Source organism: Coturnix japonica, chromosome 1 (genome assembly GCF_054131305.1).
Source record: "Coturnix japonica strain WE chromosome 1, WE-NBRP24, whole genome shotgun sequence".
Taxonomy (NCBI): domain Eukaryota; kingdom Metazoa; phylum Chordata; class Aves; order Galliformes; family Phasianidae; genus Coturnix; species Coturnix japonica.
In genome coordinates, this window is record NC_140663.1 from 132,805,045 (window position 1) to 132,821,575 (window position 16,531).

A 16,531-nucleotide genomic window follows, 5' to 3' on the forward strand; every position below is an offset into this window, starting at 1 on the left:
GCTTTCCAGGATTTAAAAATCCCACTTGTTAGCTACAAAACAGACTTCTACTAACAGCTATAAAATCTAATTTAATCCCTATTGGCATTAACTTAAATAGCTGAGGTATAATTTCTGTCTAGCTACACTTAACACCCTGCTATTGCCATAAATATATAAAATTCCCTTTGAAGTTATGAAAGAAACTGTTCAGTAGGATAAACAGGGTCTCATGAGTCCAATCATATGCTATCTCCAAGGCATAACAAATGTTGTTTACATATTGTAAGGATTTTGTGGACAGTTTATTTAAATAGATCCACCCGTGTTTACATGTGTTAATCTGCCCTTTTTCTCAAGAAAATGTATGCTAAATTATTATCTGCATTTATTCTATTTAAAAACGATTGGTTAATGAGTGGAAGACAGGGCCTGTGTGGAACCAAAGTTTAAAATGTAAGCAAATAACCTGACAAATGGGGAAGAGGTGATCAGTTTCTTCAGTGTAACCCCTTACAATGCACAGTTTAATCAGGAAACCTTAGAAGATGAAGCTATCTCAATTTTGGCATAGGAACAGCTATTCTGCGGCAATACTATACGATACCGTAACAATTAAGGAGGAAAGAATGAGCTAGCAATGTTTTACAATGATGCTAAAATGAACAGCCATCATCTTTACAACTGCTTGCTCCCAAATAAGGAACAGTACAAGGATTTATGACCTTCTGGAGACCAGTGATCAGAAATGAAGAAAAATATTTGCAGTTCTTTTCCCCTAGCCTTGAAGAGATAATAACTGGTAAGTTTATTGTTCTGGAGGGGGCAGTCCTAATGCACTGCAGTGAAAGAAAGACAGCAGAAAGTACAATTACAGTGATATAAAGCAGATACTAGGAGGTTATGCAGCCATTTAGAAGCTGAAACAGAAATCTCAGAGCAACCAAGCTCCTTTAAAGATAGAAACTGTAGTCAAATGCAGAAAGAAGTATGATTTTATTAATCCTTTCAGAAATTAACGCAAAGTGATAATCAGACTCCACAGTCAGCTTATCACTTTGTTTATCGATAAACAAGAAGAGAGACCATAATCTCCCTTGTGACACTGGTAGCCAAAAGGAAAGGTGGGCAACCTTAGCAGATTAACCTACAGCAACAACAAAATCTGTACTGTGCTGGATTTGTAGATATGTGTATTTGCCTTTGGAGAAAAAAATATACAGTAGGCTTCAGCCAGCACACTTAGGTGTGCTAATAAATACACAGGAAGCATACGTACATTACGTACATAAAAAGCATTGCTACAATAATAGTCTTCAAGTGCTGCTAGATATTTTGACTTAGCTGAAAGGATGGGGAAAAAAGGATACTTTCTACTTTGCAGAAGAATTCCTTGGTTGAAAGCCCAAAATGTGGGCATGGCGACAGGCAATGCAACAACTCATTAAGAGCTTTCTTGCCCTTAGAGCCTGTTGCACAACCAGCAGTGATGTGCAGGTTTAGATGTGAGTAAACTGTACTTCTGCTTCCCTATTTTTCTGCGCCAAAATAATGATGGCTTTTAAGACAGGGATGAGGAAAATTACCAGAATTGCATATATTCTATTCTGGGATGCTAATGCAAAATGAATTAGTAGCTTTGGATGCTCTCTGGTTTCAGTAAGCCAGAAGTTTGGTCCCATAGTTATTTTGTTCAGCAGTTCATTCCACAGAAGTGTATTCTTTAGCTGTTTAAAGCCCTCTTTAACATAAAGTCTATTCACAGTTCAAAGAAGGAAGTCTTTCACAGAATGTGTAAAAAACAGAGCTTTAGGCAAATGTAATCCATGTGTTGTCCTCTGTTGAACAGAGATAAATTACTCTAACTTGAAGGGATGTCCTGGCATACGCTTAGCTTTTAGTGGAAATAAATGGCTGGTTTTAAGGTGGTTCTTTGCTTACTTTGGGAGCAGACTGTCCTGCACAACAAACATGCATTCCATCACAGCAACCCTTGGCTTGACTGTTGGCTTTGATTTCACAGAACATTCATGAAATCAACAGCTCAAAGAAAGGGGGTAACTTTTGAAACATGCTCAGAAAATGAGCTAATCAAAAGTACTCAGGGTTATCAGGCAAGCTAAGGAGCTGGTAAGATCTTCAGTTTTTTATGTAGCAGTGTATATTAGAAGGAAACTCCAACTCCTATTGGGATTTATCTTGAACTACACATTTAATCAAAAACGTCCTTATTCACTGACAAATGTTATTTGAATAAGATCTGCTGAATCTGCCTATGAAGATGGAGCATAGTAGGGATTGTAGACTCTTAATAATTAAGACACACAGTGGGATGAAATGAGGGTTAGGTATGTAATTTACATAGGTACTGGGGTTTTTTTTTTTCACCAGCAAGAAACAGGATCATTGTCTCTGATCTCCAGAAGAGTAACTGATGAAACCAAAGGTCCAGGGGTTAAATCTCATACTTTCAGCAAATACCTGCCCATGTTCCCAAGCTTAGCCAAGATCAGAGACATCACATCTGTAACTTCCGTGCATACAGCTGTGTTCCACAATCTGACATCAAAAATTCCTTTTTCTTACTTAGTACCTCACCACTTTCTTTGTCTCCTAATAATACCACTAAGTCCCAGGTAAATGGGTAACATTTAAGTAATTTGATAAAAGATACCACAGGTTTTGCCAGTAATCCACAGCCACCCAAGTCAATTTCCACCCAAGTCAAAGGCAAACTCAGTGTCACTGTGGCAGATAAATGTCTCTTCTGTTTCTAAGATCCCTCCACTCCTCCTTATCCTGGGACAGGTCTAGCTGTGATGTAGCTAATGCAATGGGAAAAGTAGAATCAATTTCTGCCTTCTCTTGCCTCACCTATAATCAGAGCAAAAGTCCACTAGGACAGCTACCTTGACTGTAACTGTAGAGATACTTAGAAAAAAATAAAGGACAAGTTCTATACTCTCTGCGCTATCACCTTCTGTTTCATGCTGTTGTTAATGGAGTCTTTGGGATGCCCAACATTTGGTTTGCCTCCCTGTTCTCAAAATGTGGTCTTTGCAACAGGGAAGGATGAGCAGAGTGGACTGCTTGTTAAAAGAATCATGAAGTCTTAGGCTCAAGACCAGATTTTGAGATCATTGCAAGAGAAATTTGGACAGACAAATATACATCTCTGCTCATAACCAACAAAAAGGAGACATGGAACAAATGTTATTGAGTACTGAGAACACCGCTGACAGCCTTCTGGGCAGTACCTTTATATTTTGATCTCTTCTGGTATTGCCACAGCCCTGGCAACATAACCCTGTGCATGTACCTGTACACAGACAAAAATCTACACAAATCTGATCCAATGGGTTTCCGAGTTTCATGTGTATACACAACTTTATGTATTGGCTTGATATGCTACAGCACACTTGAAACCCAGCAATGCCCTTCAGAGTTCTAGATGCTCACTCGCTGTGCAGCCAAATCCTTCTTACATCAACACAGGAAATATTGCAAAACGGTCCAGAAACGCCACAGAAATATGTAGTAATAATGAGTTCTAGCCCTGCAATTAGCCTACAGTACCCAGGTGTGTTACTGTGCCTGAAGATAGATGACTTCTCATGAAGTTTTAAAGTATCACGAATTCCAAGTCTATACTAATACACATCCATACAAATAATAGCAGTGTGTTTTAAAGCATTTTCTCAGGTCTGTTAAAATACCTCTGCCTGAAATTCCGGTTTATAGTGAGCCGAGGCATTTTCACTAAGTTTCTAGATGCCATTCTGTCAGTAGTAATTGTTATATCAGAATACGTACAAGTCAGACTTAATTGGATACATCTGAATCAGTGGAAAAGAAATAGCTGGCGTTTCAAAGGCTCTGCTTGAAGAAACACAAGAATTATTGAGATCATTAAGAAGAAAATTGCTGAATATTGTGACCATACTTAGGAGTCTTCAAATCTTTCTGTAAGGAAGATGATTGGCTTGTAGGATAAAACAATGGGAACAAGAACGTTTATTGTCACAGCTACCAGTAAGGAGTGGCAGTTCTTTAAGTACCATGGTGGGATTAAGAAGAAAGTGAAAATACTTTACAACTTCCATAAAAATGTATATTCATCAGAACTCTTCAAGGATCAAAAAGGCCTTGCAGAGATCCACTGTACAGTTCAGCTTCCCTACAATATACTGGAGAGACTTTTGGACTCTCCAATTCCTACAGAAGAAATTTCCCATGCTACTGAGACTTTTAATAATGGCAAGCCACCAGGGAGAGCAGCATTCCCATTTTAATTTTGTGCATCTTTTGAAGAGAAGTCGCCCTACTATGCGCCTGTGTACATTTAATCATTCTCTACACACTTTATCAGCAAGCCTTCTCCCTGTAGGAGGAATACAATTAGGTACAGTACTAATTTATTATAAATAAAGCAAAGGCCTGGTAAAATAACCCAGTTATCAATGTTTCATGTAACTGTGCCTATGAAGTACTAGCTAACATTCTCACTATGAGTCTAGAGAAATACCTGCAGCACTAATAAATCCCAGCCATCCTGGCTTTAATAAATATATATATATATGAAAAAAAAAATCATCATAGCATAATACAGGAAAACTGTTGGTTTTAATTGAAGTAGCTAGAGATTTATGGAAACCAACTGCAGCTTTTTTCCACTGATATGGTAAAATGGGATCAACAAGGAAATACGTTTCAATACAGAAAGCCTAGGATTTTTTGTATATCATGCTGACCCATTTTATGTATTCATCTCCACCCCAAAACACAGCTGAAATGTTACTTTGTATGCAAGAGCCTCTTCTCATCTGTGATAAGGAATAAAAAGGTCAGAAGATCTCATATTAGGGGAAAAATGCTAGGATAGGATGCTCTCTCTCCGGCATGCTGCTCGTTCTGACCCCAGGATCAGATCACTCAGATCACTATAGCGATGGAGGAGGCATTCTCATGGGGAGAAATCTCCATAAAATCAGCATGTATGCGGATGATCTGCTCTTAACTGTAATGAACCCGGAGTCATCTCTCACGTATGCATCATTCATAATGGAACAGTTTGAGAAGTGGTCAGGCTTTAATCCTATTTTTTAAAAATAGATGATTCAAAAGAATTAACTGTTTTCTTTTTTTTTTCTTCTTCTTCTTCCATCGCACATCACAGCAATGGACTTTAAAGTGGTTGCTATAAGATATTAAGTGGGAGCAAATTTACGCTCTGACCCTAAGAGACCATGCTGCGGATGAGCCAAAATAGGTCCTTCCCTACCCATCTCCCCAGCCAAAGTGAACTTCCCCTCACCACTGAGGAGCACAGGGAGAGCAGAAAGGCTCAGGGCCTGCTGTTAGCACACTGAAGGCAGGGATGAGAGGAAAGGGTGGAATGCAGCTTCCTCTTTCCCAGCTTCTACTGCTCAGGCACTGGAGGAGAAGACAGTTTCCTTCTACAAGTCACAAAGTGTCTCACAGCAAAAGGGGAACTGAAACTCTCATCAGTCTGACATCATTTAACAGAGCAGCCCTGAATATTAATCACTTGTATTGGATGAAGGAGATCTCTTCAGTTCCAGAGGAAAAACAGCAACACTTCTCAATTTTAAATAAAGTGTTTCATGTTGGGGGATCCTACAGAAGTTTCCCAAACATATATTTAATCCAAGAGATTGCTTTTACACCTGTATTATTAAAAAAAACACCCATGAGTGATGTGAATTTTTGTATGTCTTGATTTTTGTTGTTGTTGTTTTCTAACAAAGAGTGATAAATAAACATTTGTATGTGGCTGGCAGGATTTAATTCCCCAGTATGAAAGTGCAATTAGATCTAACACCACTACTGAGTTTAACATTATGGCAAATCTGAACAAAAACTAACATTGAGGGGAAGCTATTTATTAAGTGATAAGACCAGAGGCTGCTGAGTCATGACCAAAGGGTAGAGGAAGAGAAGATTTTGGGAAGCAGAAGATACAGGCACAGGTCCAGAGGAACCTGAAAGGGGACTCATGCTAGAGGATGGGGAAGAGCTAAGCATAGGAAGTTACAAAGAAAATGCTATAATCAAAGGAGGGTGTTTTCCTGCCAGCTGTTCCTTGATCACTGAACTGCTCATGATGCCACTGTCTCAAAACAAGCAAAGCTTTGCATATGGCTTTACTTTCTGTGCAGACAATCACAATGTAATTACCTGCCCCCAACAGGGGTATCAGGTGCGGAGAAATAAAGATGTTCCTCCAAGAAACCTGAACTCTGCAGCTGATTAGTTTTTCTTTATTCCAGCAACTTTTTACCTGGTGAGACAGAATATGCTCTCAGCTGAACACAGAGCTGAATACAGGCAATTATCAGGGTTCTGGGATGTTTCAGAAGTGTATCTGCAGAGACCATGAGATCAAGACTGCTGTTTAAGCAGGACAGGGAGAGGCACTGTCTTGTTAAAGAAAAAAAGAACAGGTTGGATGCTACAGAAATATTGCAGTTCAACATATATATGATCTTTAAAGGTTCCTTCCAACTCAAGTGATTCTATTACTCCACTACTCTATATTCAGACTGCAACATTTCTCATTTGGGAATGGCTTTTCATTTTTTAAAAAAATGGAACCACTGATATTCCAGATCCTTGATCTATCTGCATCTTGCTTAAATTGAATGTGTACCACACAGACTCTTGTAAAACAGACTTGGTGAGGTGTTCAAATTTGTTGCTTGGATATGATTAAAGCAAGGACCTTGTGTAAGCAGATGAAATTGGCCCAAAGCACTGTGAACCTTCAGCCAGGTTCTGACTTTCCAAAACCCCAACATTTAATAGTAGTTTCAAGAAAATTCACCGGTGGAATTTTTATTGATATAAAACATGGCAGTAAACAGCAAAAATCATCAGTACTATTTATTTTAAGAATGATAAATCAAAAGGACAGACTTGGTGTTGCTGTGTTACCCAGTACTTTTTTCTCAGTTTTAGATGACCCATTTGCAATGGGCCACTGAATATGATACTTCAGTGCATATTCTTGACATATCTTTCACACAAAGTCTCCAAACACCTCAGAAACATTAATATATTAAGCAGCAAGAGCAGTAATAATTTCAGCTTCACATTCACAGAACCTAATAATCAAAGTCTTCCTGAGTATCTGTGGCAGATCTAAAAATGAAATTCCATCTTCCAATCACTTTGAATCATGCTTTGCTACTGGTTGTGCAATCACCAGACTAATTCAGGTTGGAAGGGACCTCAGTAGAACATCATCTCCATCCTCCTGGTCAAAGTAGGGTCTCACCAAGGTTCCTTCTGCTCTCTCCTCTCCAGTATGAATAAACTCTCCCTCAGCCTCTCCTCCCTGTGCCTTGACCACCTTGGTAGCCCCTCACAGGCTCCTTCCCAGCAACCAGGCTGTTAATGAAGAACTTAAATGGTTTTGGCCCAAAAGGGGCAATTGCAAAATATACACAGCACATACCACCCATGACCAGCCAAACTGCCACCAACCCTACAGTCTGGCCACACAGTCCATTTCTTCTCAGGCTGACTACCAGGATACTCTGTAAGGCCAATGCCAAAGTCTTGATAAAGTCAAGGTAGACCTCTCTTAATCTCTCATACTAAAATATGGTAGTTTATTCAGGGAAGATTTGTTGGGCATGGTTTGTTCCTGATCAGTCCATTCTGGCTATGAACTAACTTCAGTGAGAACCAGCACCACCACTTTCACAACTGCTAGTGTGAGCTTGATAGGCCTGTGGTTCCTCAGTCTTACCCTTTCTGAGAATGGCTGTAGCATTTGCTTTTCTCCAGGCATCAGGAACCATTCCAGACACCATGACCCTTCAATGACGAATGACAGCAGCTTCAGGATGACACTAGCCAGCTCCCTCAGCAACCTCCAGTGTGCCCTATCTGGTCCCATGGACGAGCTTAAACGTACCCTAACTTCATCCTCTCCTGCTGTGCCTATGTCCTCCTGCCACAAGTTTTGCTTCTAAGAAATGCCCTAGGAGTACTGAGAACAGATCCTGAGAGTAAAGCCTGAGGCTTCATGGAGCAGCAAGTCCACACTCCACCTGGTCTTCCTTCTCCTTTTTGCTACTGATATACCCCTCGTAGCCATTCTTGCTGACCTGCTCAAGCCTTACCGGTTTAGATTCCAGCCAAGCTCTGACCTTCCACCTTCTGTCCCTGTGTGCCCAGACAGCATTTCTGTGTTGCTCCCTGATAACCTGCTCCTTCTTTTACCTCCTATCTGCTTCTTGTTTGCATTTAAGCTCAGTCAGGGTCTTGTCTGTCACCTCCAGTCTGTATTACATAATTTTCTCCTAATTTCTTTGAAATCTTACAGCCAGTGGCACAGCTCCCCTTCACTTCAACAAAGCTAGAATTTTATCACCCTTTAGAAATTACTACTATCAAATTTGTCACCTTGATCATAAAATTTCATTTTGCTGTGTTACAAACTGATGCCTCTGCTACAAACGGCTTGTTTTACATAATTAAGCTGCACCTAAAAATGCTAGTTTAACACACAATTGTGTCTTGTGTCACCTTACAGTATCAGCCTTCCAAATATGAACTAAACAACACTAATTCACTGTGACAGCAGACACAATTTTAGCCTTTTACACAGAATTTTAGCAACTGGAAAATGTTTTCCGTCTGTCTTCATTTATCTACATGAACATTCAGCAGCCCTATTTTCACTTTTCAGAGATAAAATTATTCTTTGAAAACACCACAGTATTTTTCTTTCCAACATACAACAGGACCAGGAACATACAAGAAGACCTGGAAAGAAGACCCAGAAGTTAAAGGGAACACTACCAAATTGAGTCCTTCTGGAGAGCATCATTAACTCCCAAGAAACTGAAAAGAATAGAATTTCATCCACATTTTTGAAATAACACAGGAAAATTTTCAAGCCTATTTTCATAACTGTTTGGAGAACACGTTAATACTCAAACCCTAAATAGTGCTTGCTATTGTTTGAGATACTGTAAAATGAACAAGCAACACTTACAAATGTGAAGATGATGCTTTGGCACATTTATATTCCAGTTCCAAACTATCTTTCACTGTGAAAGATTCAAACCAGTTTCTGGTTTGCATTATTTGAGATGTGAAACATTTTAATGGTTTGTTTGAGATACTTTAAAAAGATTGCCAGCAAGGATATCTGAAAGCATGTTTGGATCATTCTCTCTCTCAAAATCGAACATCATCAAAAACTTAGCACCGGTACTTCACACATCTTCATTTATTTCTCACTCTGCCTGCTTTCTTGCAGCTCCTTTGATTTAAAGCGCCCTGGTGGACTTGGTCTTAATCAGAAATAACCCTACCAACATTTCCTCTGACAGTCTCAGTGAGTAAACCTTTCTAAATACCCCAAGGCTCAAGCCTGAACCCACACTCTTGCTCACAATCTGAAGCTTTTGTTTCAACAACAAAATCCCCACTTGATGACTGTGAGCCAATTCTTCCTTCCCTGCTTCTCTTCTAACAGTCTATTTCCTCTTTATCTATAAGAAATACATGGCAAAAAATACTGGCACTTCCCACTTTTCCATGGTGAGTGCTTATGCCTGGCCCTTCAAAACTCGCTTCCCTCTTAGGGACCATCTCTTGCATGTTCTCCAACATCTCCATAAAACCTATCACTTTACTTTGTATATCTTAAGATTTATCTTCGTCTGTCTGATTGCCACTTCCCCAAGGCAAAGGCAATATTTGCCCACACGTTCTAGTTAGTGCTGATTGTATCACACAGATAATTTTTAATTACCTTTCTGTTCAGAGCCACACCATCTTCGCAGTCCAGCACCGCACAATCGACGTTTAGTGATGGGATTTTTTGTATCTTCTTTTCATCATCCGCAGGTACATACAGCACAGCTCTCCTGGGAATGTACTTGTGAGATGACGCAAAGCGATAGCTGAGCTTGGGAACACCAGCTGGCAGAGAAGAACTCAGCCTGTAAAGGATAAAGGTGAAATTAGGCTCTTTAAAGAATACTTGACAATATCTTAAAAACAAAACTTCCCTATCTATATAGTGGCTTTTTAATTTTATTTCTCAGGAAGAGATAAAGTAGGGAAATATTAGTATTACAGCTAAGGTAGGGAGATATCAGTATTAAAGGTAATTATAGTATAAAACCCCCAACACTATGTTCAACAGAAGTTGCAAACTATAACACCCAGAACTGAAGGAATGTCAGGGCTGAGGTTATCCATGTGGCCTTAATTGCACTGCCTGTCTTGTGCCCTATGACAAGCACTAAATACATAAAGGTTTTTATTTCATTTTTCCCCTCTGCCATGGGACTCTTCCACGGGCTGTGCTGGGAGCAGGTCAGGGCTACTTTAAGACAGGGGCTGCTCCCTGCCACATGTGCTGCAGGAGCTGGATGGCATGCTGTGATTGAAGAAGGAAGGCTGGTTAAACAAACACCATTTTGCAAGGTTGATTTCGCAACTTCAGTATTATTTCAACAAACGTAATTTCATGCAAATTTTAAATAAGCAAAATGGATGGAGAGGGAAACGAGGAAAACCAGGAATGTCAGCAGAGCTCACAAGCCCACCAGCAGTGTCAGCAGGCCAGTTGGCCACAGAATTTCTTCATGCTTATAAAGGCTTCATGCCCCACATTTCAGCACAGGTGTGAGCCTGCAGTGCCACAAGGCTTGAGTGGACTTCATCTAAGTGGTTGTAAGTGATGGGTTTGTGATGGACTCCACTCCATGCTGATCATTCCTGGTGAGGCTGTGGCCTACCCACCCCAAATATGGGGCTGTGTTCAGAGGCAGCAGGGCTGTGTGGGGAGGATGCCCTCAAGCACAATAGGGAGCTTGCCTTGCTCCATAATTACAGGCACAGAGAAATATTTTGTGGATAGCATTGCTACATTTCATGCCCTTTCAAAAAAAGCCCTTGCCCTACCCTAGCACTGCTTCTATCTATTTCAAGCTGTACCCCTCAAACACATTCTGCTACATCAAAACCGAGGACAGAATAACACAACTCATCTTCATAGCCAGGGCCAGTGCACAAGGCACTTATAAATCACAAAATAATCCTACCATAATCCAACACCATTATGCATTATCTTGTATATTATTCAGCACTTTGAATAATGCAAAGCTTTTCCAGCACCACACTGAATATGTCATTATCACATCATGTCAGGGACCTGTGCATTTTCTTATGTCCCTCTTAATAATATTTCCCAAGTCGCTACATCTGAATAACACGCAGCTACATGCACACAAGGCTTTTCTCCAAAGTGACTAACCCTCTCAAACACCTGGAAATGAGCTCAGTCAATCTACATCAGAGCCAACGTGATGCCTTTCTGACAAACTGCTTTCTCAACTAACCCTACCAGTGCATTCTCCCTTCCCTTAGACTTGGCATCCTGAAAGACAGATCTTGAATTGAAAACACGAAGAAAGATTTAATTGCATTTTATCTCAGCAAACTAATCAGAAAAGGACAATTACTTCAGCAGCTCCTCTGCCAGGTCTCAGCCTATCCTGAGTGGGCTAGCTTGATAAACCCACAGAAATCACACAGCAATCTCTCCCTTGTAATGCATCTCAACCTAAGCAACATGGCAGCTTTGCTGTTAAACAGAAATGCTTCACTATTTATTACAAACTGTGCCACTCCCCTCATTAGTAAATCTTATCTTCAGCCACAGCAGCTCCAAGACATGGGTGCTGGAGATCTTGATAATCAACACCAGCTGAGTTTCTCTTGAGCACCTTCCTTGCTCATCTTCCACAAACCATTCCATATTCCCAGCCTCTTGTTGAAGAGGGGGGTGATGACACAACTTGAGGTAACTCAAGTGGCTGCTAGTTAAATCTGCTTGATCTCATTATTTTCTTGCAGTAGTACTCTTTGGAAGAGCAAGGAGGAAGTGGAAGAGTGGAGGGTCTTTTTTCAGTGTGACACAGAGGTCAGTAAAGAAGTCTGCAGTCCTTCACTAGACAAGTATGAGGGGATAAAAGTGATTCATTCCCATTTTTTGTCTCTGATGGCTTCAACTTTGTAGTGCCCAAAGGCACAAAGAAGTCAAAGAGCTTGGACCATTAATAGTTAACTCCTGCAGGCAAGCAGATCCTGGAGCACCCTTAGATTGCTTCCCACCAGCCCTCCAACCCACCCTACCCTGGCAGAAGTGGCTAAAACCACGACTTCAGGGCATATTGGGAGGAGACCTATCTCCTGTCACACACACACAACTAAACCCTCACTGCCAGCAGAGCAGCCTTAGCCACATATCTCCACTCAGGTCTATGAACATCCCTCTAGATGGGGTGGCAACGTGGCACCCCCTCAAGTAGCAGCAGATTTAATCCATGAACCTACTGGAGTCTCAGTGTTAGAAATCAACTTGCAGCCCCAGGGGCTCAAAGAGCAGCCTTCTTGGGACACAAAGCATTAGAAAAATATATTGACAGTTTGTCATATGAATAGTCTTATGAAACATGACACAGCTTTTTCAGGATGTTTGGCTGAAAATGGAATATATGGAAGGAGCTGCTGTCAGCTGACCATCACAACACCTTCTCCTCCCGAAACAAAGAGCTCTAGAAATGTCAGTGCAAAATAAGACTTGTTATCAAGGATGCTTAGGTGTGACTGCAATAAACATCTGGAAAGATGCTGTTATTTTGCCAAATGTTCTTCAACAAATCCCACTCTCACTGCACATTTGTGCTGCATAGCCAAATGTTATGTTCTGCAACAGAACGAATTGCCCAGGAAGAAGCAGCTCCACAACAGAATCCACTTGCCTACAGAACCTTGTAAATCTGACAGTGGCATGCTTACTAACAGTTAGCTATTCCAGCAGCAAATTCTATCTTGATCACCATCTTCTGTTATTTTGATGGAGTGAGAACATCCTCAGTGTGGTTGCTTTTTTTAAAGGGGAAATGTGATTTGTTACAACCCTATGCTGTAAAGAGGAAGAAAATCTTACACCTCTGCTGACTGCAAGTATTTTAATGATTCAAACTAAGCTTGACTGTGTTTAAAACTAAATACACAGACATAAGCCAGGTGAATATGCTAAGACAGTGTTTCTTCCATTAAGCACTCTAAGTTAAAACACGGAGTAGGCTACTGTGTAATGCTCAGTGCATAGTTTTACCTCAGCATGTTTCCATGCATGGCATCCAGGAGCATGCTGAATGCTTGTGGGTCTTGGTGATCAAGGCACATTTCTTCTGCAAACATAACATTCTACTGAAGTCTACTTCAAATATATAAAAGTAGCCGGCAAATTAAAGTTATTCTTGATCCTCTGAGAGAGCAGTTTCTCTGAAGAACAAATAGCTCATCCTCAGAAAGGAGAAAACAAAAGCACTTGGATTACTGAGAGGCACTCTGCATTTTGGGATGGCAGCCATACAGAAGGACAGCAACTAGTGAGATGCTCCTGAGGCACACTGCATTTTCATATTCCAGCACTGCTCGTGCTCACGCCTACACTGAATGGTACACACCTGTGCCTTCTCATTGGAGCCAACAAATTGCAGCATGGAAAGTAAAGCGCTTCCACAAGTTGTTTTCAAGATGAGCGCTTCAGCCTGCATCTCCGCTCTGTGTTTATTGGCCAGACCCAACCATCCTAGAAGAAACTCTACAGCATCACGTGCCCGACAGATGGGAAAATACCCATGGCTTGGTAGGCCAGCTCTTTACTCCTACAGCATGGTGTTGGTAACAAGTTTCTAAGGATCACAAGAAGCGACCCTGAACGCAGCGTAGCTGACATAGCGAAGTCTCCTTCAGCTAATTGTTTGACGTGTGAAAATAGAAAAAAGGAAGCCCACACAAATTAAATACAGCAGTTTGACTATGTCTGATTTGCAAGGGAGCAGCTCCCCAACACGCACAAACGATCCACCGAAGACAAAGGCCGAGTTGCGCGAGATTACAAAGCGCCCCAATTTGCATGGTAATTCTTTCTAATTAAGAAAAGAAGCGAGAAGTTGTTTGTTATAAACATCAGCAGGCCTTGTGCAAATACGAGCAGCTCACAGCCAAGCCAAGCGTTCGTCAAATCAAAGCGACTTGCCCGAGAGTTTTATTGGTACAGCTGCAGCACATGCATTTTATCACACATGCTAATAATCCCGGTTATGGCACTAACATTTTAATCATTTGTTCTGTGGGTTTGTTTCTCAAACAATTAGCGCTAATGAATGGCCAAAATTCCTCGGATCATATATGTCTAATTGCAGTCAAGAGCAGTTATTGTCTGCACGTACATTTCAATTCACCTCTGGGGATAATGTTTGTTAATTGTATTTCTTTATATAGCAAGTGAAAAAAGGCTGTTCGCTCCAAAAGGGACTAAGTGTTCTCTTCTTTCCCTTTGTTCCCACAAGAAGCTAAAGTCACTTCAAGAGGCACTTAATCCCATCATCCATGGTTACAATTGCCTTACAGCATCAATCAAAAAGAATCTGAAGTAAAATGATGCAGCTATATTGTGTAATTAAAAGCAATTCAGGTAGTTATTGCTTGGGGCATTTTCCAGGTCCAAATACTTCAAATGGCACCGCGGGGATCCTAAATACTGTAGTGTTTTAAATTTGGTCAGCGACAATATCTCACAGAGAAAGGGGAGGAATATGCAAAAAAAAAAAAAAAAAAAAAGAAGGAGAGAGAAAAAAATCTCCTAGTGCGTATTGTAAAGCAGAAGAAAAGAGGAGGACCAGCGAACGTTTGAAGTGACAAAACCTACAAGTCTCCATATAAAAGGGAAATAAAAATATCAAGAAGAGAGAAAAGGGAGGAAAGAGAAAAGGGCTGCACTTTGAAAGAAAATAATAATAATAATAATAATAACAAAACCCCACCGAAAAGAAAAACAACAACAACGGAAAAAGAACAAATTCCTCGCGATCGTTGAGAAGTTAACACGGGGAAAATAAAGCGCATCGTTTTCTCGGGCGGAAAACACGAGGCTCTTTGGGCAGCGCCGTGCGGGCACAGAGCGGGGCTACGGCAGCAAAGTGCGCTTTGCTGCTGGGGGGAGCGGGGCTCACTCGGAAAGAGAAGGCGTGGGATATCCGCTGCCGAGAAAGGCACGACTGCACCCGGACACTTCGCCTAAACAACTGCCCGCTAACGGTGATCCAATTATGCTAAAATCAAAACTGCGGCTGATCAACACATCAAACGCTCCGCTTTACATTTTGATTTCTTCTTTTGTTCCCATCCCACTGAGGCCGTTTCCCCGACGCTCCAAAAGAAAAAGAAAAAAAAAAAAAAAAAAAAAAAAGGAAAAAAAAAAAAGGAAGAAAATTAAGAAAGCCTTCAAACCCCCCAACTCGGCTTTCTCCCGTGGTTTGGGACTTTCGAAAAGCAGATCTACTGAGAAGTCGGGGCATCCCGAAAGACCCATTGGCCGCTATTCATGTCCCCAGTAAGGCTGGTGTGATCTTCCAGCAACCCACAGCTACCATTAATGCTCCTGACGCTGATGGAGCTGTACAGGTGTAAGAAGGCAGGAGCCAAGATGGGAGCGGGACCCCTCTCTCTCGGCTCTTGAGAAGGCAAAAGAATTACCCTGAAAGCTCGTGTAGACAGCCATGAGAGATCCTGCAATTGGGCTGAGGACATGCCCAGGAAAGGACAAACTGCAGGCTCCAGGAGGGGCAGAATGGGGGGCAGCATGGGGCACAGAGAAATTAGGCAACGGGGTTTGGGTGGCCTGAGACCCCAGGGTAGTGATGGCCAAGGCAGGCTGGGCACTGAAACCTTGTACCTCAAAGCCAGTGGGAAATGACCGGGGGATGGAGATCTCTGATGGGAAAAGAAAGTGGTATAGAGAAGTGGGGAGAAGAAAGCAGCTCAGTGTTCAGATGCAAATGGACTACCACAGCAAAAGTTTCTGGCAAGTCACGTTCGGGAAAATGTAAGCTGCAAGCTGTTGTTTGTAGGTTTTTTCCTATCCCCAGTGAAACTATGTGAGTCGTATCACTGGAAACCAGAGCCTGGCCTCGGCACAGATCGAGCACAAACCAGTAACTCACTGACAAAAGCTTGAAACCACAGACCCTTAAGCCATAAAATGATGAAAGGCTATCACAGGTTAAATAGTTAACCAAACTTTCTCCTCCCACCGGCACTAAAAGTAGAAAAAAATGACCTTTTATTTACCCTCTCCGTGTTCTTTCAACCACGTTTGACCCCGCTGTTTTGGTTCACTCACAGCCTCACCATGCCCTGAGTCACTGTGACTGAAGGAGGGGTTTCTCTTCTCTGCTCAGAATGGTCAAATAAGGCTGGGGGCAGGAAGAGGACGGCGGGCTGCTCCCATTACTCACGCCTTGAATTTTTAAGGCAGCAAAACCAGTTCATTTTTGAGGAAGACGGCGGTGTGACACCTCTTGGAGTTAATAGGAGAGTTTTAAAAAGATTTAAAGAATGAGTCATGGTGACAGGGCTGCTTGCCGCTAACAGCGACAGGCTGTTCACACGGGAAAGCCTGTGTGCATCCGTGGCAGTGTGTGTG

General features: G+C 41.5%; 1 protein-coding gene across 9 annotated transcripts in view; it reads right to left on the reverse strand.

Moving 5' to 3' along the window:
- Positions 1–16,531, reverse strand: part of CLYBL (citramalyl-CoA lyase) — a 152,050-nt gene that overhangs the window by 63,604 nt on the left and 71,915 nt on the right. For all 9 annotated transcript variants that reach the window (XM_085535912.1, XM_085535903.1, XM_085535895.1 and 6 more), the window contains one exon: positions 9,773–9,962. In XM_085535912.1, coding sequence (XP_085392038.1) covers positions 9,773–9,962 — 190 coding nt within the window. Of the gene's footprint in view, positions 1–9,772; positions 9,963–16,531 lie in introns of those variants that run through there.